The 25,320-nt window shown below is 45.5% G+C and overlaps 1 protein-coding gene across 1 annotated transcript in view; it reads left to right on the forward strand.

Annotated features, from left to right (window-relative positions):
* NUCKS1 (nuclear casein kinase and cyclin dependent kinase substrate 1) overlaps positions 1-18,549 on the forward strand; it is a 35,962-nt gene extending 17,413 nt beyond the window's left edge. The window contains exons 4-8 of the mRNA XM_075909925.2: positions 1,790-1,845; positions 2,192-2,341; positions 3,701-3,853; positions 11,008-11,157; positions 12,958-18,549. Of these exons, the coding sequence (XP_075766040.1) occupies positions 1,790-1,845; positions 2,192-2,341; positions 3,701-3,853; positions 11,008-11,157; positions 12,958-13,157 (709 nt within the window). The 3' untranslated portion in view covers positions 13,158-18,549. The remainder of the gene's footprint in view (positions 1-1,789; positions 1,846-2,191; positions 2,342-3,700; positions 3,854-11,007; positions 11,158-12,957) is intronic.
* The last annotated feature ends 6,771 nt before the right edge of the window (positions 18,550-25,320 follow it).

Raw genomic sequence — 25,320 nt, forward strand, 5'->3', positions numbered from 1 at the left:
GGAGCCATCACAAAGACATCAGTTGGCTTACCATGACTGGTTATATGATATTTTTTTAAATGTCCATTGACTATTTTCAAACTGAAGATTCGTCTTGGAAATCACAGGTTTATCAGATGCTTCTTGGTGAAGACTGCCTTGGGTTTATTGTAGAGACTCGTGCCATGTCTCTGCTGTAGTGGTGCAGCTGCAGTGATGTAGTGTAGGTGCTTCCTATGTCAACAAAAGGTTTTTTCAAATTCCACTCTCCTAGAAGTGGTAGCTAGATAAATGGAGACATTCTTATATTTACCTAGTTACATCTCCAGTCCCTGTGAGGTTAAGTTAAGCTGCACAAGGAAGGTGCAAACATTTTTCACAGCCTGAGCCATGTAGCTCAATTGATCTAGCTTTAAATGTGTAACCTAGGCCTATTGTCTTTTTTGTCTTAGGTAGGATGCAGGTCGTGTTTTCAGTGGGGTCCTTTTACATTTTGTGGCCGTGAGAAGGAAAGCTGCCATCAGTTGTAGGAATTTAGTGGATAGTGGTGTGTGTCCACATGCAGTCTTGGTTTGGGTGGTTTTCATTTTATGCTTTGCTTGGGGGATGCAGTATAGTTATGCTGCTGTGTGTGTGCTACTTACATGTTCCAGTAACTCAGAAATATTGGAGGCCAAGATTGCTTTCTAGGAATTACTCCCAAATGTTCCCTGGATCTAGATATTTACAGCCACTTTCAGATGATATGATTTGAGAGAAGCAGATCTGAAAGTACCTAAATGATTATAAGAGCCATTAGTTGTGTTCCTTGTCAGTGAGTGGCAAATAAAATTAATCATTATTCCTACAAGATTTGAACTTGTAAACAAACTAGCTTATTCAAATCAAAACATGCTTCAGATTTCTTATCTGGAGTTAGTTCTGCAATTTTTTATCCACTCTTTCCATTGGCAAGAAGGCCCTTCTATAGTCTGGAGTGTATTTTTCACCATGGCTGGCATTAACTTGTGTTTTCATCAGTCCATAACTCTTTACTTCTAGGCTGGGATGGCTGTCTTAGCTTTACACCAGTAACTGGCAACCTAGATAAGTGAGTGTACTACATGAGTGGCTCTCCATCACAGTGGGCCGCAAGATTGTCATAACCAAGATGGTCTCCTGGGATAGGGTAGTTTTGCTAATAGTGCTTGTGTACCTAGAATTTGCAAGCTGTGCTGATTGAATCATAACAGCACTTTGGATGCAGGGGGAACACATGGCTCTTACAATGTGCACGTAGCTTGCTTTATGTGCCTGTTAGTTTTTTTCAAATCAGTATTACTAAAGTAAGGATGAAAACCAGTGGAATCTAGCAACGCTGCATGTGGGCAACGTAAACAAAATGTCTCACAGGCCACACACAGTACCCCAATGGGCTTCAGACTGTCCACTATTGCCTTACAGAGACAAGCAAGTCACAGGAAGGAAAATCACTTCACTCCATGCTGCTGTTGCTTCTAGCTAATTACAGTAGTAGTAGCTTTAGATTTCAGAGTTAACGATTAATTGAGCTGAACTGTGCAGCTCATTTCTCAGAGCTGTTTCGGCCATTTTACACTTGGTTCACAATTTGAAGGTGGTTATTTTTACAGCCATAATGACTAGATGTTTTTTTTCTAAATGAGAGCTTAGATTCTGAAGCATCAGGTGTCAGCCTTTTAAAAATAATTAAAAAAAAAAAGTACTGGTTCACCTACCTACCACAGGCTAACTCAGTTCTGCAGATCCAACCTCTAAAATAGTGGTAACACTCTCCTCCTCTTCTTTGCAGCGAGGACTCAGAAGAAAAAGATGTGAAGACGAAGAAAGACGATTCACACTCACCAGGTAGTAAACCCAGCTGCTAACATAGCCAAGTAGGCTTGTTCTAGGAATACTATCCTTGTATTAGGAACATTATTTCTGTCAGCATCACTAGTCCTTCACTTTTAATGTCTTCATTGTAATGTTCATAATACATAGCTCTGCCATTGCACCTTAATATGGGTGCTAGCTTTGATTTTCCTGCTCTTTCTAGTCCTGGACTTATCAGGTTTTCTTCTTTTCTGGTGCATAGATAGTGAGAAGGATAATATAATTTCAGCCAGGGAGACCAAGAGTATTAGTCCACTGCATCTTATGATTCCTTTTCAGAGGTAATTTGAGACTTCATTTTGTCACCATTTTGTCCTAGATGAAGACTTCGGCAGCGAGGATGATGACTTAGGAGCAGACGATGGCAAAGCTGACAGTGACTATGAGAGCTCTCAAAAAAGCAAAAAAGGAAAAAAAGCCAAACCTGATAAGAACAAGAGAGCCTCCAAATCCAGGAAAAGGGCTGCAGGTAAAGAGGACAAAAACAAAGATCTTTCTCACTGTTCAACAACTGTTTTGATTGTTGCCTTGAAATTCGTGTCAACTTGGCCTAAATGTGACTGACTGCCAAAGATCCAGAAAGCAAAATCAGAAGTTAGAAACTAAATACATTCTTTGCTGCTCCATCTCTCTTGCAAGTTATGTATGCTTTCTTCCCTGCATACCACTTCTAGATGAGAAGTATGTAAACCCCTGCTGTCCTATGCCCCCAGTTTTTCATGTCTAAGCTTTGTGAAAGTGCATCTTACATGGGAGGAGGGGGGAAGCTCAAGGATTGTTGCGTGAAGCTGTTCCCTGACCTGATTTCCCCCCACCCCCCACTAGTGTTGCAATTCTTCTGTTTTTCCACATTTTTATTATAGCTTTGTAGAAGCAGGGAAAAGGAAAAAGGGGATTTGTGCATAGCCATCTCAGGTTTGTTTCAAGCTAGCCCTAGCCCTAACCACAGGAGAGATGCTGCTTCCATCTCTTAGGAGATAAGAATGGAATGCTGACTTGGGCAGGAACCTTGAGATCTGGAAGGAGTTTGTATAAACAAACAGATAACCGTTAGCCGTTGATGTATGTAACGGGAAGATATATATACTTTACTGCTTGTTCTTTGACGATCTGCCTAAGGAAGGAGGGACCCCTGTCCAACTGCAGTCTTCCCTTGCAATTGCTCGAATAAACTGCCTCTGACTTTTTGCTTACAAACTTAGAGTGAAGACTTGTTTTTTTCCACAGCCTAAATGTGTCAGCTGGAGGGAAACAAGTAGCGTTAAAAATAACTTACTACAGTATTTCCCAGTAGATTCTGTTCTAGATCCGAGAAATATCTTATGAGCGCCACACTTATGTGGAACAATTTGAGTCAGTGGTCATTGATTATTTTGAGAACCATAATGGTCATATTGTACAAAGAAATCTATACAACAGCATTTGCTGTTAACATTTGTTTTTATGTTTCTATCTGACATTTTATAGAGCACCTTTCGTTGCAAAGGATCTCAGGAACATGTCACTCAGCAGCGCTCTGTTCTGTATTAGGAGTGGGTGGGTGCAGGTTCCTGGGGCAGTGTTTCTGTTATGAAAAAGTGTCCTAGTTCTTAGGTTCATAGTTAATGGTTAGGATCTTGCGTTTAAGCCCTATCAAAAGATGCACTTAATATGGGGAGTGCTTGACCACACTCACCTAACCAGCTTTGAGTTATCCATTAAGCTTCTCAGTTGTACTGCTTTATCAGGAATGATTTGGCCTTTAATTTGCTGTTATCCCCCATTGCAAGCCAGGAATACATGGTATGTCATAAGTCTTTGTTGCAACATGGTGAATTTTACATTTCAGAGGACAGTGAGGATGAGAAAGAAGACCACAAAAACGTGCGCCAGCAACGGCAGGCAGCATCCAAAGCAGCTTCCAAGCAACGAGAGATGCTTATGGACGATGTGGGCAGTGAGGAAGAAGAGCAGGAGGAGGAGGAGGCACCATTCCAGGAGAGTAAGTGTGTGTGTGTGTGTGTGTGTGTGTGTGTGTGGTGGGAGGTGATATGAAAAACATACTAAGGAATAGTGTGACCCAAGTGTAGTTTACTACTTGGGCATTGGATGCGGACAGGCTCAGTGATGCCTTCAGTGTTGAGGCATATCTGCTCAAAGAAGGAATTAAGTTTAGCTGTAGTCCTTTTCCTGAGCGCATCTTGCGCCAATCCATCATCGATTCTGTGCGCTCACAAATCCTGCACAGTTTTTAAAAAATTCTATAAATGTTTGTTGATGAATAAATGGAAAGGCTCCAGCATGGCAGTGGACAGCACAGGTCACTGGCTGCACGAAGATGGGAGATAGCCCTTCAGCCTTTCCAGGTCCCACCCCACGGGGGACACTCAGCAATAAGACTGCATCCGACCCTGACACAGCACAAGGCCTGGGCTTGCTCCTATGCACCAGGCATGCCAGGTGTATGGCAGGCAGGTTCAGCCTGGCAGGATCCAAGAGTGGGGGGGGATCCAGGTGTGTGGTTAGAGGATTCTGTGTGGTGGGTGCAGGCAGCTCAATGGAGTGGATCTAGATGTGGAGGGAGGCTTATTGTGGGTGCAGGGGCTTCTAGGTGATGGTGGTTTGAGCTCAGCAGAGGGGTCTGCTTGTGAGGGGCTGCAGTGGGGAGGAGGGGCCTGGGTTCAGCTAGTTGGGTCAATGGCTTGGGGATTCGGGGTGGATACAGGGTATGGGGCTGGTGTGACGTTTAAGCACAGAAAGCTTAGTTGGGGGTGGTCTGGGTGCAGAAATGGAGGCAGGAGCTCTGAATGTAGGGGTTGAGGTGCAGTGGGGCGGCATTCAGGTATGGAGGTTGTGGATTTACTGAGTGGTGATTGACAGGGTTCTTCGAGTGGTTGCTCATGTCCATTCGAAGTAGGTGTGCGCGCTGCGTGCACCACGTCTTCTGGAGCGTTTTCCCTAGCGGTATCCGTAGCGCCGGCGGGGCGTCCCCTGGGTGGCGCTGCCCCACCTCAGTTCCTTCTTACCGCTGTGTCAGTCGTTGGAGCATCTCTCTCTCTCTATAGCTGTTAGGCTTAGATGGTTAATGGTTCCTGTTTCTCACATTGTAAATAGTTGTGTAGTTAGATAGCTAGGTTTTTTGTTTTTAGTTCCTCTTCCCCCTAAGTGTCTGGGTGAGGCTCATTTGGCAATTGCCTGCAAAATCTGCAAGTCTTTCAAGCCTCGTACGAGGAAAGAAAGAGTTTCCCGCTTGAAGCTTCTCCTCATGGAGACGGCGCTTCAACGGGCACCGCTGGATCAGCCTGCAGTGCACAGCGCACCGGCCTCCACGCGCGAGGCCGCACACAGGCACTGGGCATCGACGTCATGATCCCAGCACCGGTCTCACTCTCCACCATCTAAGAGGGTGAAGAAGTCCCAGGGCAGGTCTCCGTCTAAGAAGCTGATGTCGGCTGTAAACCGCACCGGCAGTTCACCGGTACGTGTTTCGCCTCCGGGGCACCGTCGGCACTGAGGGGGTCTAGTGAGCCCTGGTTGCCTGCCCTCTCATCGCCCGTCTACGCTGGACACGGTTAAAGCGACGCAGGACCCAATAAGCCTTATGACCTCCCCACCGTTGTCGGTTGACTCGGACGGGTCGAGGTCGCCCACGATGCAAGCTCGGAGGGCACCGCCGTCGCCCTTGCATGGCCAGGGTCGGCATGCTACAGTGGCTTATGCGTCGGGACCAACCCCGGTGGAGTAGGCTCCTGCTACTACTACGGCACCCTTCACGACGCCGAATCGTCATTCTCAGGGAGCTTTGAGCCATGGCAGGTCATTGCTCTCCAAGTTGTCAGAGCCCCGCTTGGCCGTACCGGTGCCATACCCCCATGGCCATGTGGCCTCCCAGGAGTCGGCGTCCGTCTCTGTGCTGTCATTGGCACCAGCATCGACCCAGTGGTCTACCCTGGTACCGGGCTTGGGCACCCTGGTACCGTTCCAGTCGGGCATGACTCAGTCGGCATCGAGCCTGAGCACCTCGGTGCCATACCTGCTGGCCACACAATCGGCACCCCGGTGCCGCAGCTTCAGTCGGTGCAACCGGCACCGGGCCTGGGCACCCCGGTGCCGCAGCTGCATGCGGTGCATTTGGCACTAGTCCTAGGCACCCCGGTGCCGCAACTCCAGGCATCGCAACCGACACCGAGCCTGAGCACCTTGGTGCCGCAAATGACGACGCAAACAGCACTGGGCTTGAGCACCCCAGTGCCACAGTTGTCTGCTTCAGCGGAGTTCGCCGCACCGGGTCTCGGTCCCCCGTGCCACAGTCATCAGCGGCCCTTACGGCACCAGACATGAGTCCCCCGGTACCTCAGATGGCATGTCGTCGCCGCGCCCACGCGGGCAAGCCGGAGTCGATGGCCAAGTTTGCACCTCACTCCTCGTTGGCTCCCCCTTGGCCTGAATCAGATTGCTCTTCAAATTCGGACGTGGTGTCGGTGCGGTCAGGGTCTTCGGGAGCTTCCTCAACCCACAGGTCCAGATCCAGGCACCGGAGGGACCACAAACAGCAGATGTGGCCCCCTCGTCCGCAGTGGCCCTTTTGGACCCTCTGGGCCTATCATCAGTGGCAGAAATAGCCACCACCATCTAGGGGGTCGGAGGCTTCAGGGCACCATTCCTGCCCCTCTGCATCCCTGTCTAGGGCACCCACCTCCTCCCTTCGAGTGCCGCAACAGGATCCTGCGGCACCGCAGCCACCGGTACCGGAGACAGGTCCTCCGGAAGCTCAGAACGTCCAACCGGCTCCGCAGTTGGTCACAACCGCTCCCCTGTTAATCCGTTTGGGGCCCGGCTTTCCTGTTTTGCCCAGGCATGGGCCCAAATAACATCAGATGCCTGGGTCCTGAACATTGTACATTCGGGCTATTCTATCCCGTTCCTGGGCCCACCGCCTTCAAAACCCCCTACCCTGTCCCTAATAAGGGACACCCCTTACAAACGCATCCTATTTCAGGAAGTGGGGGCACTCCTCGAAAAAGGAGCAATAGAAAGGGTTCCCCAGCATCTGCGGGGCAAGGGGTTCTACTCCGGTTATTTTGTCGTCCCAAAACCAAAAGGGGGGGTTCGTCCTATCCTGGACCTTCGATACTTAAACAAGGCGGTGGTAAAACACAAGTTCAGAATGGTGACTTTAGCCTCGGTCATCCCAGTGCTACAAATGGGCGACTGGTACGCGACTCTCGATCTAAACGATGCCTACTTCCATGTGGCTATCAGGCCCGGCCACAGGAGGTTCCTCCGGTTTATGGTGGGCCGTTATCATTTTCAGTTCACGGTACTCCCCTTTGGGTTATGTACTGCACCAAAGGTATTCACAAAATGTATGGCTGTGGTTGCCGCTTTTCTGCGCAATCGAGGGGTACACGTGTTCCCGTACCTCGATGACTGGTTAATCCGAGGTCGCTTGTACGAGCAGGTGGAAGCTCACGTATCACTCATAAGAGCTCTCTTGCTAAGGTTAGGGCTCATGATAAATGTCGAGAAGTCATCCCTGACCCCCTCCCAGAGCATAGAGTTTCTGGGAGCCCTCCTCGATGCGACGGTGGCAAGAGCGTTCCTGCCCCACAGCAGGTTCCTCTCCATAGTGGAGCTGATTTCAGAACTAATTTCCCCCATTACCACTTCTTGGGTCTGCTCCAAGCTCCTGGGACATATGGCGGCATGCACTTACACGGTGCGACATGCCAGGATGAGGATGAGACCTCTGCAGGCGTGGTTGGTGAAGGCCTTCTGCCAGTCCAAGGGTCTATGGGACTCCATAGTATCAGTGCCCCCGGACATTCTGGACTCCCTACTCTGGTGGACCCAGGAATCTGTGGTGCGCAGCGGGGTTCCCTTCAACGCCCCTCCCCCCTCGCTGACGTTGGTCACCGATGCGTCCGACCTGGGATGGGGTGCACACCTCGGGTGCCACAGAACTCAGGGCTTCTGGTCCCCTTCCGAACGGTCGCTGCACATCAACGTCCGGGAACTGCGGGCGGCGAGGAGCGCTTGCGAAGCATTCCTGCCGAGGCTCTCCCACCGCTCCATCCTGGTACGTATGGACAACACTGCAGCAGGGTGGGGCGCGTTCGCCACCCCTGTGCAAGGAGGCCCTGCGTCTATGGCACCTGTGTGTCACCCACAATATCACGCCTCAGGCAGAGTACCTCCCCGGGTGCAAAAATCTACTTGCAGACACACTGAGCAGATCCTTTGGAGCCCACGAGTGGTCACTCAAGGACTCTGTCCTCAGCCAAGTTTTCCACAGGTGGGGCTATCCCCACCTAGACCTGTTTGCCTCGGCATGCAATGCGAAATGCAGGAACTACTGTTCCCTGCTGGGGCTGGGGAAATATTCCCTGGGGGATGCCCTGACGACCATGTGGCCAAAGGGCATTCTCTTTGCTTTTCCCCCATTTCCACTAGTTTCCAGGGTATTGACCAGAGCGAGAACTTTCAGGTCCTCGATCATCCTCATAGCCCCCAGGTGGCCCAGGCAGTTCTGGTTCCCTATCCTGGTGGGCATGCTGACCCAAGACCCTATAGCACTCCCTCCAGTTCAGGATCTGCTAACCCAACCTTGGGACGAGGGGGTAATGGTTCACCCGGATCTCCGGTCTCTTCACCTAACGGCCTGGTTTATCCGTGGTTGAACCAACCAGAGAGGGAATGTTCCCCACATGTACAGATGGTGCTCCTTAGCAGCAGGAAGCCCTCTACTAGACGGTAGTACGCTGCCAAGTGGTGGCGCTTCTCGTCTTGGGCTTCCTGGAGAGGAGTACAACTGTCCTCGGCCCCATTCCAACTATTCTCGACTATCTCTTTCAACTCCGTTCTTCTGGCCTGTCCTTTTCTTCTATTAAAGTCCATGTGGCGTCTCTCTCTGCCTTCCATGTTGGTACGGCAGGAACCTCTCTCTTTTCTAACCAGGTGGTTAAAAGGTTTCTTACTGGTTTGGAGAAATTTTACCCCTCGGTGAGGGCTCCATACACTGAATGGAACCTCAACCTGGTCCTTCACAGGCTGATGTTCCCTCCTTTCAAGCCTTTGGCTACATGTTCACTGAAGCACCTTTCATTGAAGGTTGCTTTCATAGTAGCCATTACGTCTGCTAGAAGGGTATCAGAGTTAAGGGTGCTGACTGTAGAGCCGCCCTACCTTGTTTTTTCACATGATAACGTAAGGCTACAACCTCATCCAACCTTCCTCCCGAAGGTGGTTTCTCCCTTTCACCTATCTCAGGAGATTTATTTACCGGTGTTCTTCCCTAAACCTCACGCGTCCCCTAAAGAGCGTGTCCTACACTCTCTGGATGCCAAGCGAGCGCTGGCCTTTTGTATTGACCGAACCAAGCCCTTCTGTAAATCCCAACAATTGTTTGTTGCATCTGGGGATAAAGGGGAAAGGTTCACCTATTTCCACGCAAAGGTTATCATGATGGGTGGTGCAGTGTGTAGCAGAGTGTTATCAACTGGCTGGTAAAACCCCACCCAGGGTGAAGGCACACTCTACCAGGGCGCAGGCGTCCTCGGTAGCCTTTGGTGCCAAAGTACCTATCACAGAAATTTGCAGGGCAGCCACCTGGTCTTCCCGCCATACGTTTGCAACACATTATGCGCTACCTCAACAGGCCAGGGAGAATGCAAGGGTGGGCTCTGCAGTCCTCGAATCTGTGATGTAAATATATAGATCTGGTTGTCTTTGTTCTGGGTTGGTGACTTGTCATGGTTTATTTGTTCAAATAAATGTCTTTATTGTTCACCTTCCTTTATGACTCTGGCGCTATGACTGTTCCGACCTCTCCTCCTTGGGGTTAGCTTGGTAGTCACCTACTTCGAATGGACATGAGCAACCACTCGAAGAAAAGAACGGTTACTTACCTGTAACTGTTGTTCTTCGAGATGTGTTGCTCATGTCCATTCGATTCCCACCCTACCTCCCCTTCATCGGAGTATCGGGCAAGAAGGAACTGAGGTGGGGCAGCGCTGGCAAGGGGTACTTATGCCCCGCCATGGCGCCACTCCAGGGGGCGCCCCGCCGGCGCTACGGGTACCACTAGGGAAAACGCTCCGGAAGACGTGGCGCACGCGGCGCGCACACCTACTTTGAATGGACATGAGCAACACATCTCGAAGAACAACAGTTACAGGTAAGTAACCGTTCTTTTCTCTGTGTATGAGAGGCCCCAATGCATGGGACTCAGGTGAATGGGTAACAGCTCCCCTCATACAGTGGCCCCTGCAGTTGGGGATCCACTCTCCCCATCCAATGGCAGAAAATAGGGATGGTGTGTGCTGAACTTTCTGCTGCTGGGCGAGGTTTCTGGGAGGCTCAGCCACTCTGTGCAGGGAAAGAGGAGTCTGTCTTCTCTTGCCTCTATCTAGCCCAGCCAGAACTAGTATTTGATCCTGGCTTAGGGTAGGAGTCACTGACAATCTCAGTGGTTACACGCTGCAAACTGCAGTATAAAGCATAAATAAGCTTTATACTGCAGAGCCCACAAAGTTTCCCTGGGAACTAGGTGGCCAGCTCCTGCTGGTCTACGGGAAGGCTCCTGGGGAGGAGGCTTTGGTGCCCTGCTGCAACAAAGCTGCCTACCTGGGAGCCGGCTGAGTGTAACCAACATCATTAATGGATAAGCATTAGCTTATCGGTTAAACAGTTACACGCGAACATCCCTGTGACTTACCTCTCTGCCAGCTGCTCTGGGTACTTGAAATGTGAGTGGTGTGTGACTGCTCTTGCCAGCTTCACTTTGCTTCCCTGTCAATCATTTTTCTGTGGGAAACAAATATGCAGGTGACATGAATTCTGTGCACAAGCAATGGTGCATAATTTCCCCAGAACACAATTACTGTATTGTAACATGAGTCCTATTTTTCTCTTGTGCACTTCTTTGCTCAGGGCTTGACTTGAAGCTCTGTTTCTTTACAACTTTAAGTCTTGTGCTATGAAATATTTACAGATAAACTCTGGAAAAGTGGTAAAATGATTTCTACACTAAAGTCTTGAATTACTGCTCTCCTGTTCACCTACTCCCAGTCTAATTGCTAGACCACTTCCTTTCTTTGCGCGTAAGAGATTAAAGTATTCTTCAGAAATACACACTTCCTTCCTCTATCCATACAGAAGATTCTGGCAGTGATGAAGACTTCCTCGTGGAAGATGATGATGACAGTGATTATGGCAGTTCAAAAAAGAACAAAAAAAAGGTGGCCAAGAAATCAAAGCCAGAGAGGAAAGAAAAGAAAATGCCTAAGCCCAGGCTAAAAGCTACAGGTGAGCTTATTGTTTGGGAAGCCACTTGCTGCAAAAATACTCATTTCTGAAATTGTAAGGATCAGTTGGCAAGTGTCTGAGTGTGTAAATGTTACTTTTTTCCTAATGATTTTCATAATATTTCTGGAGACTAGTAAGGAATAATTAGATTATTTTAAATATTTAGCATTCCAAAATTGATCAACTGCCTTGTGAAGTAGATGACATTAAATCAATTTTATTGGTATGGAATTTGAGACCCAAAAGATTATGCAAGTGGCAGTGTGGGGATGAGAACTCCCTGAGTTCTTTGTCCAGCCAGACCACTTGTCCTGTGGTGACTTAAAGTAGTTGATACTTGGGCCTAAATGACCTCTGAATGTAGACATAGGTATATAGAGGTGCATAGATATTCATATTACTGAATGCATTTTTATTCCACTTTTCTAGCTGACCATAAGCATGAGAAAAGTTAGCCTAAAACAGTGGTCTCCAACCTTTTTACACCCAAGATCACTTCTTAAATGACAGAACAAGCCAAGATTTACAGTCCTGCCGCTTACTTGAAGCCCTGCCCTCTCTATTCTCCTCCTCCATCACTTGCTATCCCCAACTCTTATACTGCTGCTTTTTTCCCCCCAATTCTTCTGTAGGAAGAGGTTTTTCCAACATTTGACTTGTCTAGACCAGACCAAATGTCAGAAAACCTGCTTCTTTTGGAAGCCCCCTTATTCCTCGTGGAAAGAGGAAAATAGGGGTGACCGAAAGATCATGGTTGCTCTTCCAGTAAAGGAAGCGGAAGAACAAACGCATCCCTAGATGCAGAAGAGTTTTTCTGGGATATCTCCGGAATCCTGAAAAACTCCTGCAGTCTAGCCGTACCATCAGCTTTTGTACTGCAGGTAGCTGCTTGGCTCATACCACAGTGCTGCCATTCAGCAGGTTATTAAATCTTGCAATTGAATGGTTTTTAAGCCTCTCTTAGAAACACCTCTCTTCAAAACACTTTCCTTTGAGTTCATAAGACTCTTCAGTAACTTTGCATAACAGATTTAAAAAGGACATTTTACTATCAGGCACCTTTGTTTTCCTCCAAATGCCTACAAAGTGTCAAATGGATTCATAATAAAATGGTAGCCTGCTCCTGAAATAATTCTCTCAGATCTCCCAGGATGAAGTTAACCATAAGTAGGTTTGACATTCACTTGCACCAAAGATGGTGCCTCTTAGTTTTCAAACCCAGCTCCAGAGCGGGCTGACGTAAGTGACAAACTCAAGGTGAAACCTAAAGTAAAATTAATAACAGAAAGCTGTAGTGTTGTAAGATTTTGTTTCTTTTGTGTAGGTAATGCTTGTGTAACTAGTGCTTCACAAAACTATTTTTCGGATGTGAATAACCTCACCTATGAAATCAAGGATATCCTTCCTTCATAGTACTGGTAACATTGTCATTACAGTGAGTGAAGTCCCTCATTTTGAGGAACATTTGGGGTATTCTGCAGAAGCTTGCTTTCTGTTAATGAAACCTATCTGTGATATTGACAAACCTTATGAAAATTATGGCTTTTTTTCTTTTCAATTGCTTTCCTTCTGCTGCTTTCTCATTGATTAGATCATCTGTTACTTCGGCTATGGCATCATTATTCACATGAATGCAGTTTGTTGCTCCAAAAGCACTAATGTAGAACTCATCTTTACAAGTATCGTCTTACCAAAAAAAACCTGGATTTGGTTTGGATAATACATTTTCCAAGTAGAGGTTGTATGAATTCTTAGGTAATTGTAGCCAATCTCATGAAACTAGTGTTTTGTTTTCTACAGTGACACCCAGTCCGGTGAAAGGCAAAGGGAAGGCAGGCCGCCCTACAGCCTCAAAGGCATCGAAAGAGAAGACCCCATCCCCCAAAGAAGAAGATGAAGAGCCTGAAAGCCCACCAGAAAAGAAAAAATCATCTAGCCCTCCTCCAGAGAAATCAGGGGATGAAGGGTCTGATGATGAAGCAGCCTCTGGTGAAGATTAAATGGCAGTTTGGGGAGATTGTTTTGTTTTTTTAAAAAAATAAAATAAAAAGAGGAAAAGAAAACTTACTTAGGGGTAGAACACGGTTTTGGCTGTGGCTTGACTCATGGGCTTTGAATGCTGTCTTTATTTTGAATTGTTTAATACAGTGTCCTTTTATAAAGAGAGAACCCTTATACAGTAATTTTTTTTATCACTGTTCTCCATTGGCCAATCCATTCTTGTCTCCCACCAAATCTGAAAACCATTTAAAAGTAATAAATGGATCACTTACTAAAAATACATATTTTGAAGGGATGTTGCAGTTTTGAAGCAATAACATATGAGGCTGCTGCTTGGAATTATATTTGCAAATCAAGTAACAGATTTCCCAAAGCTGGAAAGGGTCCTTCAAAACTACTGTTCCTTATTGGAACACTCAACAAATTCACCTTTTAGCACGTGTTTTCAGTTGACAACTTCCCTCACAAAAAAAGGAGATTAATGAATTCTAAATAAGACCATAATTACCCATATCTGAGCTTGTTGGGTTCATGCAACTATTTTAATAGGGAATATTCTGGAGTCTTACTTTTGTGTTTCATCCTTCAGAAAGGACTCATCCAATAAGGACAGGATACCATTTGCTTTTGACTGGGTAGAATTGCATTCTGCTCTTGGCAAACTGCGTTCCTTAGGCTTCAGACCTGCAACCCACCAGCTGCTCAAACCCGTTATCCCTGTCACTTCATGGCTGGATATAGTTAGGCAGAGCATGGGAGGGAGAGTGTAAAACAATTTTAAAGCTTAGTTTACTTATGGTATCACGGGAGGCTTTTATTCCTTAAAATCATTTTATGCAAAAAAATTGACTTAATCTCAGACTAAACTCTAGTTTTGGGGGGAGGGAGGGTGGTCATTTTATAAATTTGAAGTGATGGATTCCTGTAAGGCCACAGTCTCAGATCCCATGAGTCATGCTTAAGTGTTTCTCTCCTCTCTTTCCATCTGTCCTCAGAAAGGCTATGTAGTCATACCTCTCAACCCTCTTCAGCTGTAGTGTTTGGATGGCAGACTCCCACCAGTATAGAACATAACTTTATCCCATCATCAGTTCCATTTCTTCTCCTTCCTGCAGTGTGGACTGCTTTTTATGCTGTTCTCACACCCCGATGTCTGCGCCTAAAGTAGTCAGCATTCTGCTACCTAAGCCAAAACACTGGCTGAGTAGGAATTGGCGCACTAACAGGATAAAACTAGGAGGGAACTGTGTTGATGGCAGGGTAGTAGCAGGACTGTGGTGCATAACAAAAGCAGACTGTCCCACCAAATTCAATACACTTGATGTCAGTGCAGTGGCATTTTAATGTGTTTCTTTCAAAGCAGCCATATCTCCTTTAACCCTTATGAATAAAAGTACACAGGATTTTTCCTTGAAGTCTTGATACGGGGACTACAGTATTTGTTGGTGGAAATATAAGAAACTAGACTTGACACCTTTTTAACCCTTTATGCTTTCTATCTACCTTGCACGTTCTCTCCTAGCTGGCAAGCTTGACAGTCATAATCTTTTCAGTCAATGAGGTGAATTGTATGTGTTCTTAAACCAGCCTCTTCAAGGTAACAAGACAGAGTTGGATTTCTGGGGTACGTGTTACTGGATTTTTAAGCTTGTTGGATTTCTGAAAGCTTTCAGACGGGACGCACTACTATGATCTGGGAGGAGAACTGGCAGAGTATCCCACGGAGCCTAATGTCACTGAGCTAAAAAGACAGCTTGCAGCCAAGTTGTTTTTACCTGATTCATAGCTGTTAACTTAATTGGGAGGCTGTATTTTACCTTGGCGTATGCATTTTAAGTTCTCTAATTGAGACTATCTTTGCCACTGTCATAAAGGCTACCAGTGTTTTCATAATAAATCTCTATTCTTAGGGGTTTAACTTTTTTGGCAGTACAACTTCAGGCTGGACTGTGATATGACTGTCTTGAGCAAGAAGTGAATGTATAACTTTCCCATCCGAATATTAGGAGAGCAAAGTCTCTTGCAATCTTTAAGTGAAACTTTACAGCTCATAGTCCTGTAATTCTTTAGTAATGTACAAAAAGATTAAATGACCAACTTCTAAACAGTCAGCTATGTGGCTACTGTGCATATAAATTCACATTTTTGGGTAACCTGCTCTTCCATGACTGTCTTTCTGGTCCATGCAGATGGTCCCTCTCAATACAAACTACAAATATACACACTTAAGCCTTTCTTGTCTATTGGGTTGTTGGTTCACACCTGTTTTGTTTTGTTTTTAAATGTACAAGATTTACCTAAGAATAGAATGCCTCCAGTAGTAGATCTGGTCAATCAGCTAAATGTCTTTTTAATTGTCTAAATACATTTCACCCTTAGACCAGAATTTGTTCTGAAGGGTGCAAGTTTTATTTCCATGAAAGCATATTTTCCTTTTTTTAATGAAAGTTAAACTAATGTCCAGGCTGTGAGATATATGTACCTGAAACCTGGAAATTAAGTGTTCATATTTGACCTCTGTTGATAAACTCAAGTCTGTGGACTATGGATTCTCTCATAACTGGCAATTATGGCCCTGAATCTTTCAGTTGTTCTGCTTGTGTATTCTTGACTAATGGCGGACATGTCAGGATCGTAGGGTTCTTAATTTTGAATCTGTCACAATCTGAACACTATGTAAATGCTACATTTTTGTTTGGATTTTTGTAACTGTTTCTCAGTAGGCTAGTGTTTCGATAGTACGTACAAACACTAAATCCTAGTGGTCTAGATCCACTTGTCTCCAGGTTACGTTCTCAATTGGAAGTAGAGCAGTTCATTTTTTCTGTGGGTTGAAGAAAATTGTGAAGACAAAGTTGCTGGTATTTTTAAGATGGGCTGAGCATTTCTCATTAGCAGTAGACTAACTTTTTAAGCATGTAATTTTAAATGTTTTGTTTCCAAGCATATTAATTCAGTGAAGAAAAGTAGCAAGGCACCTCTTTTTATGGGGAGGATAGGACTGGGTTTCTACTTCAGAATAGTTTTCTAATGAACAAAACAGATTGCTGTTCTCTCCTGCCCATCTCCCCAGATCAGTAAAGGGTTAAGTACCTTGAATGAATTATGATCTGTTGCCTAGGTGTACCTTTGGAGCATCTCCACTGAAATGAATGGACTTACTCCAGAGTTGCAAATAATCTAGCACCTGTCCTGGTCCCCATCCTAAAATGGCAGCTTATCCATTAACTTCTGCCAGGTACCTTTTGAGCTTTCTGCTTTGGGACCCCATGAGATTTGAGTTTGCATTTGTATACAAATAGTAATGTCTTTAACAGGCCATTACGTGTGGCCAACAAAGGTGTACAAGCAAGATTTCATTGATGTTTGGAAATGGGTGCACTAAATCTTAATATCAAATATAGCTTTATCGAATTTCTGTTCAAATTGATTATATAAATTCAACATACGTGTCAATTCCTTTCAACAGAGGAATTTAAGTTAAAATTAGATGGGGTTAGGGTTTAGAGTGGAGGGTGAAAGCAGAATTTAAATGTATGGGCCGCTTAGGAGGCTTTTAATAAGTAAGATCAAACTATCATATTGAAGCAGAGAAGTGTGTTGGGGAGGGCAAATGGTTTACTTCCTCTAGTATATCCACTGCTGACCTGGGGTGAATGGAAGGGTAGGTAATTTGTTCTAAAAGCATGCTCAGTTTCTGCACCACCAGGTAGCTGCACAGGAAGCAAAACTGTTTGTCCAGGGGTGGGAACAGAAGGTATTTGGCAACAGCTGCTAACCCACATGTACAGTGGACCATTCGGCTAAGGAGAAACCAACATGCTGGAAGCTTTTAAGCTGTAGAATTGGTGCTTTGCTTCATGTAACTTGTCTGTAGAAGGTTTATTTTTATAACAAATCCTATTGATGAACATGGTTTTTCAAAAACAAATTTCTGACTTTCACTACTGCAAAGTGGATGTTAGTGCATCTGACACCAATTACAAACAGTGATAGTGTCTTTGGAAAGCATCTCCCAGAATCTACCATGTCCTCCTTTTACATTTCCCATGTCCGTTGATGCCTGGCATTTGAACATTCTCTTTCATTAAAATCTTTATAAAAATGCAAATGTTTCTCTTTCTAAGCCTAGTCAAGTTCTCACTATATGCTGACTCAATGTATCAACCACTATTGGAAAGATCTCTGTTAGCTGCCTGCCCCGGACCACTTCAGGGAATTGAATGGTTCCATCAGTCTGAGCATGCTCAGTGTGACTGCAAGACACCATTGTGCATATGCTTTGTATGTCGGGGTCAGGGTTACATATATATTTATATATATTGGGAGGGGCAGGGTGGGATGAAGAAATAATCAGCGTAAGCCACACCCATGTGTGTGAATGCCCCTGGAGTATTTTGTGTGTGAGTGCACAAGTGTGTGTGCGCGCGCATGGGAGTGTCTGATAATTTTATCCCTCTCTTCTGGAAATTTGTGAGTTTTACTTTTTCCTGCAGAAGCAATTGTTACAGAAATTGTAAATAAGAGCTACATAACTTGTTTCACCATGAACATGTCATAAAAGCCCTACATAACTACCCTGAAATAAATGCAGAAGAGACTCCAAGTTGGGCATTGAGCCCATAATTTCAGCAAGGCACCACTCAGTGGTATGCAATGAATAATTATCTTCAGTGTTCACAACACCATTGGGCTTTTGTTAAAGTAAGCCCTCATCAGGTTCTGCGCCTCTTGCCTATTAGTGACCAGAAAAAGGAAAGGGTTGGGGGGGGGGGGGGGCTGCAAATAAAGGACTTTTTCTACTGGTCCGTTACCTGAGAGTGTTGCTAAACATGACACTGTCATTGCTGGGCATAAACCCCCTATAAGGGTTGGCAGTCCTTGCTTGACAATATGAGATCTGCAGCATGGTACTAGGAGTTAAGTTTGAATGTAACATTAATGCTTTATTTAAAATTTTTTAAGGGGTTGAAGTGAACATGACTTCGTTGACCATGTTCGTGAATTATAGATGCAACTGCATTGGTAGAATTGTGTGATGGTCTTTTGTGCTACTTAATTTTACATATTCCAGTCTCTGTATGTACCTGCAAAGAAGAAAAAAGTAACAAAACCCTGCTTTGCTTTTATTGAGGGGTTCCCAGGACTGCGTACCTGCTCCCGAGCTCTGTTTAAGTATGTGTATCCTTCGCTTGTATTTTGTATTAAAAACAAAAACAAACAAGAAAAAGAATCCTTTATCGTTCAGCATGTTGGAATTGTGTCCCCTCTTATTTTTCTCTTTTTGGAATATATTAAGCAACTTATTCTTCTGTATCTTTTATTTTCTTTTGTAAACTTTTTGGTTTTGTTTAAAAATGGCTTTATAAAAGGGCTTTTATAACCCATAAATATGCCTTGTGTAATTTTTCTGCTGTTCAAAGGCAGTAGCTATTTTTTCCAGTGTCTAGTAGCTCTCCTGCATGTGATTTTTTGTATTGTGATGAACAGTGATATCTGAAACACTCAGGACTGTAGCCATGTTAGTCTGTAACTGAAAAAACTTAAAACAGTGAATGGTCCTGCAGCACCTTAGAAACAAATAAAAAATGAAGATGGTAGCTTTCAGAAGTGGGTTGTGCCAACAAAAGCTCATAATGCCAGCTGCATTTTTTGTTCTCTAAGATGCTGCAGGACCATTCGTTGTAAATCTATTCATCTATATCCTTTGCAAGATTTATGCTTTATTTTCTATTTGCTGCTGCTAAGTGGGTCCTTTGGCCAGAGCAGTTTTGCGCGCTCAGTGCCTGCCAGTCAGGTTGAGTTTAGACTACACTGATCTATTGGAAAAAGGTACGCAAATTGCGCTCCACGATTTGCATACCTTTTTCTGATTTTTGGGGGGAAGCTTTTCCGAAATTTGGCCCATCTACACAGGGCCAAATTTTGGAAAAGCCTCCTCTTTTGGAAGAGCCCTTCTTCCTCATGGAAGGAGGAAGACAGTGCTGCCAAAGGAGCGCATCTGCTCTTCTGCCTGCCCCTCCGCCGCCCCTCCCCCCCAAAAAGGCAGAAGAGCACATGCGTTCCCTAGACCTAGCAGTGTGTTTCCGGGAACTCTCCCGTATCCTGGAAAAACCCCATAGCGTAGACCGCCGTAGGGGAGCAACTGAAAGAATCTAATTCCCTTCCTGCCTTTGAGCAGAGCACATCTCCTGCTCCCACGCAGCTGTTCCTCTGCAAGATGAGGACATGGGTCATGCTCTGAGGATTAGAAATGAGTTCAAAACAATGGAAATCAGTGGCCACAAGAGGCAAAACTATTTCAGTTGGTGTGTTCCATAACTTTGGGATTCTTCCAGCAATTGCTAGCCTTTCCTGGCTGTCATGATGTATCCTAGCCGTAACTCCACATACTATACATAAATATTTCATTTGTGCTTGTCACGGGGCGAACCCAGAAGAATTGAAGTGGCATGTGTGCAGTGTGTGTGGTTTCTGAAATGTGATTTTTTTTTTTTTAGATGAAAGCAAGCATGTGACACATTGTGTTCAGTATTTCTAGGTAGGCACCTAAACAGGATGTGTAGGTACAGCTAGTCACATAGGATAAAGATGAATTCCATCTCTCATCCTACGAGAAATTTAGATGTTTTGTCTCTAGCTATGAGAAAGCTGAAGCCAAGAAGTTGTTGCCTAATTTTACTTTGGGCATTTTTAAACTTCATCCTCCGCTTTTGAAGAGTTCCTGGGCTTGTAGTTCCTGTGTCAAATTCTGAAAGTTGTCACCAAGGTGGCCTTGCAGCACCTACAGTGCAAATATTCCTTCCATGCAGCAGAGGGCGTAGCTTGTCCTTGGATCACCATTTTTCCCCCTCCCACCTGACACAAATATCTTGTGAGTTGTGTGTCACAATGCATTGTATTGTAATAAAGCGTTTTTTTCTCTATTGGTCAGTGATGAGCTGGCAGTTGCTCTGGCACTTGTTACAAGGCCAGTGGAAACTGGAAGTACTTTAGATCATCAGTTAAGCTTTGTGGTATCTTGTCATTTCTGATCAAGAATATCTGTCCTCATTCTTCAAGACAAGCTACCTACTTCCTCTCTGGTCTTCGGACAAACTTCCCATTTACTCTTGCAAAACTATCCGGTTCCAAGCGGACAGTTAAGCGGTTGCATGCATCCTTATTCAGCAACGCACATGAGTGCATCCTGTAGTGTTGCTGAATTGCAGCCTATGTAAGGGGCCTTGCATCCTCCCCTGAAATACCTGGTGCTACCTATCTAACCCCAAAGGAGATTACCTAGATTTCTGGGGCTCCCTTTGCTGGCAATTCACGGAGAGGCACACGGTCTCTGGTAGGGAGGGGGAACCAAGGCAAACTCAGCCTGCCTGGCAACCAGTAGGGAGTGAGATGCCCCCTCCTGGGGAGTTCAGAAGAGGGAAGAGGTGATTTTTGGTGTGGGTCCGGAGCTGGTAGGGCTGGCTGTGTGGGGAGCTGGTAAGCCCCAGGCCTGCATGCAGGGTTTCCCCTGAGACCTGGCCTCTAGGGACCTGAAAGCAAGGTCCCTCAGCTGGGCTTTTCCTTTCTCTGCTGATTCCCAGTTTGTAGAGTTTGCTGGGAAACTTCCCCAGCCAGGCTGAGTTAGCCCTCCAGCTCCCTAGGTGAGACCAGTCGCCACGTGGTCAGCTCTGCTCTGTCTGCTAGTTCAGGGCTGCTGTCTGCTGTGTGTGTGTGTCTGGATGCTGAGCTAGGAGACTACAGTTTGGATTTTAGTACAGTTGTGTAATCTGCACCTTGAGCCCTGCACCCCTTTGTGCTGAGAGGAAATCCTGGGCCAGAAGCAGCATGATTCCTGCCTAAAGAGGATCCTTGCTAGCAGAAATCAACCCCTCTGCAGTCACCGTGGAGTCCAGAGTCCTCTCTGAACCACAGGATCATTCATGGAGTTTGTGAGTGCACCATCTCTTAGGGAATTTGTTTTGGGGACCCCCCTACTCCCTGAACTGTGTCCTCAAGCCAGGGAGTAAGGATTTGGGGATTGTATAACCTGCTGCATATTAAACCTGTGGAGGGATTTGCCACCTTATCCCACTTGTGAGTACTGAACCCAGTCAGTCACACTGCTAAACCACTGCAGAGAATAATTTTGTGGTCGTAGGTCATCAAGGGCCCCAACAAAGTTCACGTGCCAAAGGGACCCTTAATTTTACTTTTGCTACATCAAGGCATGTGACTGGGGCAAGTCACAGGTATTAGCCATGTGGGCATCAGTGAACCTAAAAATAGTTTTACCCTGTTATATTCCTCTCCTGTTTAATATAATTATTTTGTTATTTCTTGGAAGTCTCCAACGAGCTGGCAAGTAAGTGGGGATTACCCTGAGGTGAGAATTTTCCTCCCATGCTGCCCTGGTGACCCTGCCAGGAAGGAGTGAGGGGGGTGGAGGCACCACCAAATGAATTCATAAGGGGAAAATAAAGAGAATACACCCAGACCTCTGTCAAAATCTGTAAGCAGCTTGGCATTAAAGAAGGTAACCGGGTGGAGAGGGCGCTACCCCTATGATCAGACATGACGGAGAGAACCAAATCAGTGGCTAGAGCTGGCATGGAAATGATCTTCCAAATTGTAGTGTGGACCTGATTCACATACAGGAAATGGCATGTCTGCTTTCAAACACTAGGGTGGTTTGGGTATTGTATCTCCAGTTTCAATAAGTTTCAAACTGAAATCACGTCAGCTCTCTCCCCCTCTAAACACCCCCCTTTCCTGCCCTTGGCCGGCATATGAATTCATTTCTTAGTGCTCTTTAAATGGGTCTCTTTTTGAATGCAGCCGTGGTGGTAGTATTAACCTTAAACATTGTTTAACCGATTCATATTTTGGCCTGACAAGCACATACTGTGTTACGGGGCACAATGTGTGGAGCAGGGGCTGGCTCACCGTGTCTTCCCATAGAGATTGAAGTGCAGGATTGCCTTCTGGCAAGGCCCTTTTGCACAGTGATGTGGGGCTCTATCTTGCAGCATTAGAATCTCGTTGTGAGATGTTTTCAGTTGAGCCTGGCTACGTTCCCAACTCCTGTGTGGAACAATAAATCAGGGTTGTTGCATCTAGTGGAAAGGACGAAGTTTGGTAGCTCAGCCTAATATAAATATCTGCAACAAACTTGTTCCTCTACTCTTGCACAATGCATGGCCTCTAACAGGGGCTCAGGACCTCTGTTAAATGAGTGGGAAGATATTTGTAAGGACCTTGTCCACCATGCCTACCCACCTGCTTTCTGCCCTACTTGCTGTTCAGCAATTTGAATAGCTCAACTTTGCCTTTAACAATCTTCCTCCCTTGTACTGCATCTTTCAGATGCAACATGGGCTGAGTTTCTCCCTTCCTGCTATCTTATTTTTGCAGACACTATGCTATAAGGGGCTATAAAATAAGTGGGATGGGGAGAAGGTACTATTTATATATAGTGTGAGTACCATTAGAGAAGGATGTGGGTGGGGAAGCAATATGCCAAGTACTCTTGCAGGCGATGCCATGGCCGCAGTACCCAATGCTAGCCTACAGAAGCCTGCTGTCTCTGAATGAACAGATCCCCTGGGCACTGTCCAGTACAAAGTGTATCTCTTGTAATGAAAGTCGGCTTCCAAAGCATCCCAATTCAAACATTTCATATATGTGGTAACAGGCTGGTAACGATTAGGCTACATCTACACTGCAGGCTTCTTGTGCAAGAACTGTTTTGCACAAGAGTTCTTGCGCAAGAGCGTCCACACTGCCATGTGCTTTTGCGCGAAAGCATCCATGGCAGTGGATGCTCTCTTGCGCAACAAAGCTCTGATGGCCATTTTAACCATAGGGGTTTCTTGCGCAAGAAACCCCTGTTGCCCATCCACACTGCCTTCTTGTGCAAGAGCTCTTATTCCTCGTGGTGAGTGGAATAACGATTGCGCAAGAAGCCCTCTTTTCCGATGCTTTACTGTAAATTTACTTGTGCAAGAACGTGCGTGCAGTGTAGCCACTCCACAAGTTCTTGCGCAAGAATCCTGCAGTGTAGATGTAGCCAGAGTGAACAAGAGTTAGAACTCCCTTAATAAGGCAGTAGCTGGTGATTTGTTAGCAAAGGCCATTGAAAGTTATGAGTTTGGTATAGGACACAATGGAGGGAACCATTTCAACACCCATCCTTCTGTTCTTATGGAACTATCTCACAGGGATGAAACTGTCTTTTATCCCTGGAATTGGAGAGCTGAGATGGCTTCAGAAATTGAGAGAGGGCTGAGCAAACCAGGATCTCTCTGTGGCCGAAAGTTTTCAGTATGGTTTCCATGGGACGTGGCAAAAAGAACATTGAATCCTATTTCACTAAAGTCTAGGGGCCATGTGGCAAGCAGTCATAGTGAGTTGGGCATAGAAAGACACTAGTAGAGATACCTGGGATCCCCTGTAACATGGGGAAAGGCTGCCCTAGCAAATACGCAAGAAAAAGGTGTATTTCTGAAAAAGGTATGTTTCCTCTACACCTCAGCCATTAAGAGCACTGTATGTACAAAACATGAGAGATGATCTAAATGTGTTTCTCACTAACTTGGTAATGTGGGCTAACAAACATCCCACTCTGGAGTTTTTGTAGATCAGGAAATGCTGGACCGGGCTGGGGAATCTAAGGCCCAGGTTGCCTGGATCTGACCCCCTGAGGCTTAAGGGTCCCCTCCTGCCAGCCTTGGGGAGCCCAGGCTGATACTCCAGCACCCCTGCCTTCCTCCTGCAGAGCTGGAGCACACACAATCGATTAGCTTGGGCCCCCGAAGCTCTGGTGTGCAAGGGGAATGTAGGAGTGTCTTTCTGCTTCTCAGTCAGGCCACATCAGAGAGGAGGTTTTTTGTTTTTGGGGGGGGGGGGGTGTTTTGGGTTTTTTTGCTTCACTCGTGCAGCCTTTGAATGATTTTTCTGTGGGTCAGCAGCCCCTGACTCTAAAAAGGTTCCCTGCTCCTGTGGTGGACATTGGCTTTCTTTCCAGAGATGTAGATCACTGTTCCTTTTGTGTTATACCCCCTTGGGGTTAGGCACTGGATTCTTCTCCACTATGAACACCAGTAGCTGGCTTTCTAACTAAATATATAACTCCTGTAATTCCCACTAACTTCACTTTGATCCTCTGCACAGGCTTTTTGATGACCAATGAAGGATGTCCAGGACTAGAAGCCATTTTAGAAAGGGATTTTCAGTGGCATTTCACTTACGGTGCACCGATGCTGCACCCGTCACTTGGAATAAGCTATACAATTTGAGCTATGCACATTGCGTAGATTATTTTTAGTGTATTTCGAAATAGCTTATTTCTAAATTTGGCACTGTCTACACAGTGTCAAATTTCAAAATAGAGCGCTGTTCCGAAACGTCCCTCAATCTTCACAGAACGAGACTTGCAGGGGCGTTGGAATAGTGAGCCCATTATTTAAAAGATGCGGAATAGCTATTTTGGGATACCAGAAGTATTCCAAAATAGCGCTAGTCTCTAGACACACCCTTAACATTCCATAGTTATAAATTGTGCTTTAATTCAGTTTGATTTCAATTCATTTCAAAGTGTCTCATTACAAAGCAGGCTGCAATTCTGTTTTAATAATCACTTTGTCTTTGAATAATATCATTTGTTTTGATAGATAAAAAGCTGGTCCTACCAGCAGTGAATTTCCTGTAGTCACGCTATCTTTGTCTCAAGCAGTTCTAAGTAGATATTAGGCCTTGGTGGGAGTTTTTAGTTGGTATTATCAATTGATGGTTTCTCTTAGCACTGGAGTCTGTTAACTTTGTACATGGCACACATTTTCCATTTCAAACGGTTGTAATGAATAGGAGAAGTTTGGGGTCATGAGAACTATCCTGTCCCTTTTGGTGAGACGAAGTTCATCCTGATTGCAACACTTGGCTCTTTCAGCCAAAGATTTCAAAGTGCTTTATAGTGAGAGATCATTTAAGCTTTTTCTCATCCCTGCAAAGCTAGGATGTATTTTTGTTTTGTTTTGTTTTTGTTAGCTGCAGTTTACAAATGGCGCAACTTAGGCAAGAGTTGAAATCACTTGGCCAAAGTTACACAGTGAATTAAGTGGCACAACAAGGCCTAGTCAAAGCGTTTTGTCTCCTCTCTGACATACATGACTGCATTTTTGCTCT

This window comes from Pelodiscus sinensis, chromosome 27 (assembly GCF_052426305.1).
Source record: "Pelodiscus sinensis isolate ZL-2025 chromosome 27, ASM5242630v1, whole genome shotgun sequence".
Lineage (NCBI taxonomy): Eukaryota > Metazoa > Chordata > Testudines > Trionychidae > Pelodiscus > Pelodiscus sinensis.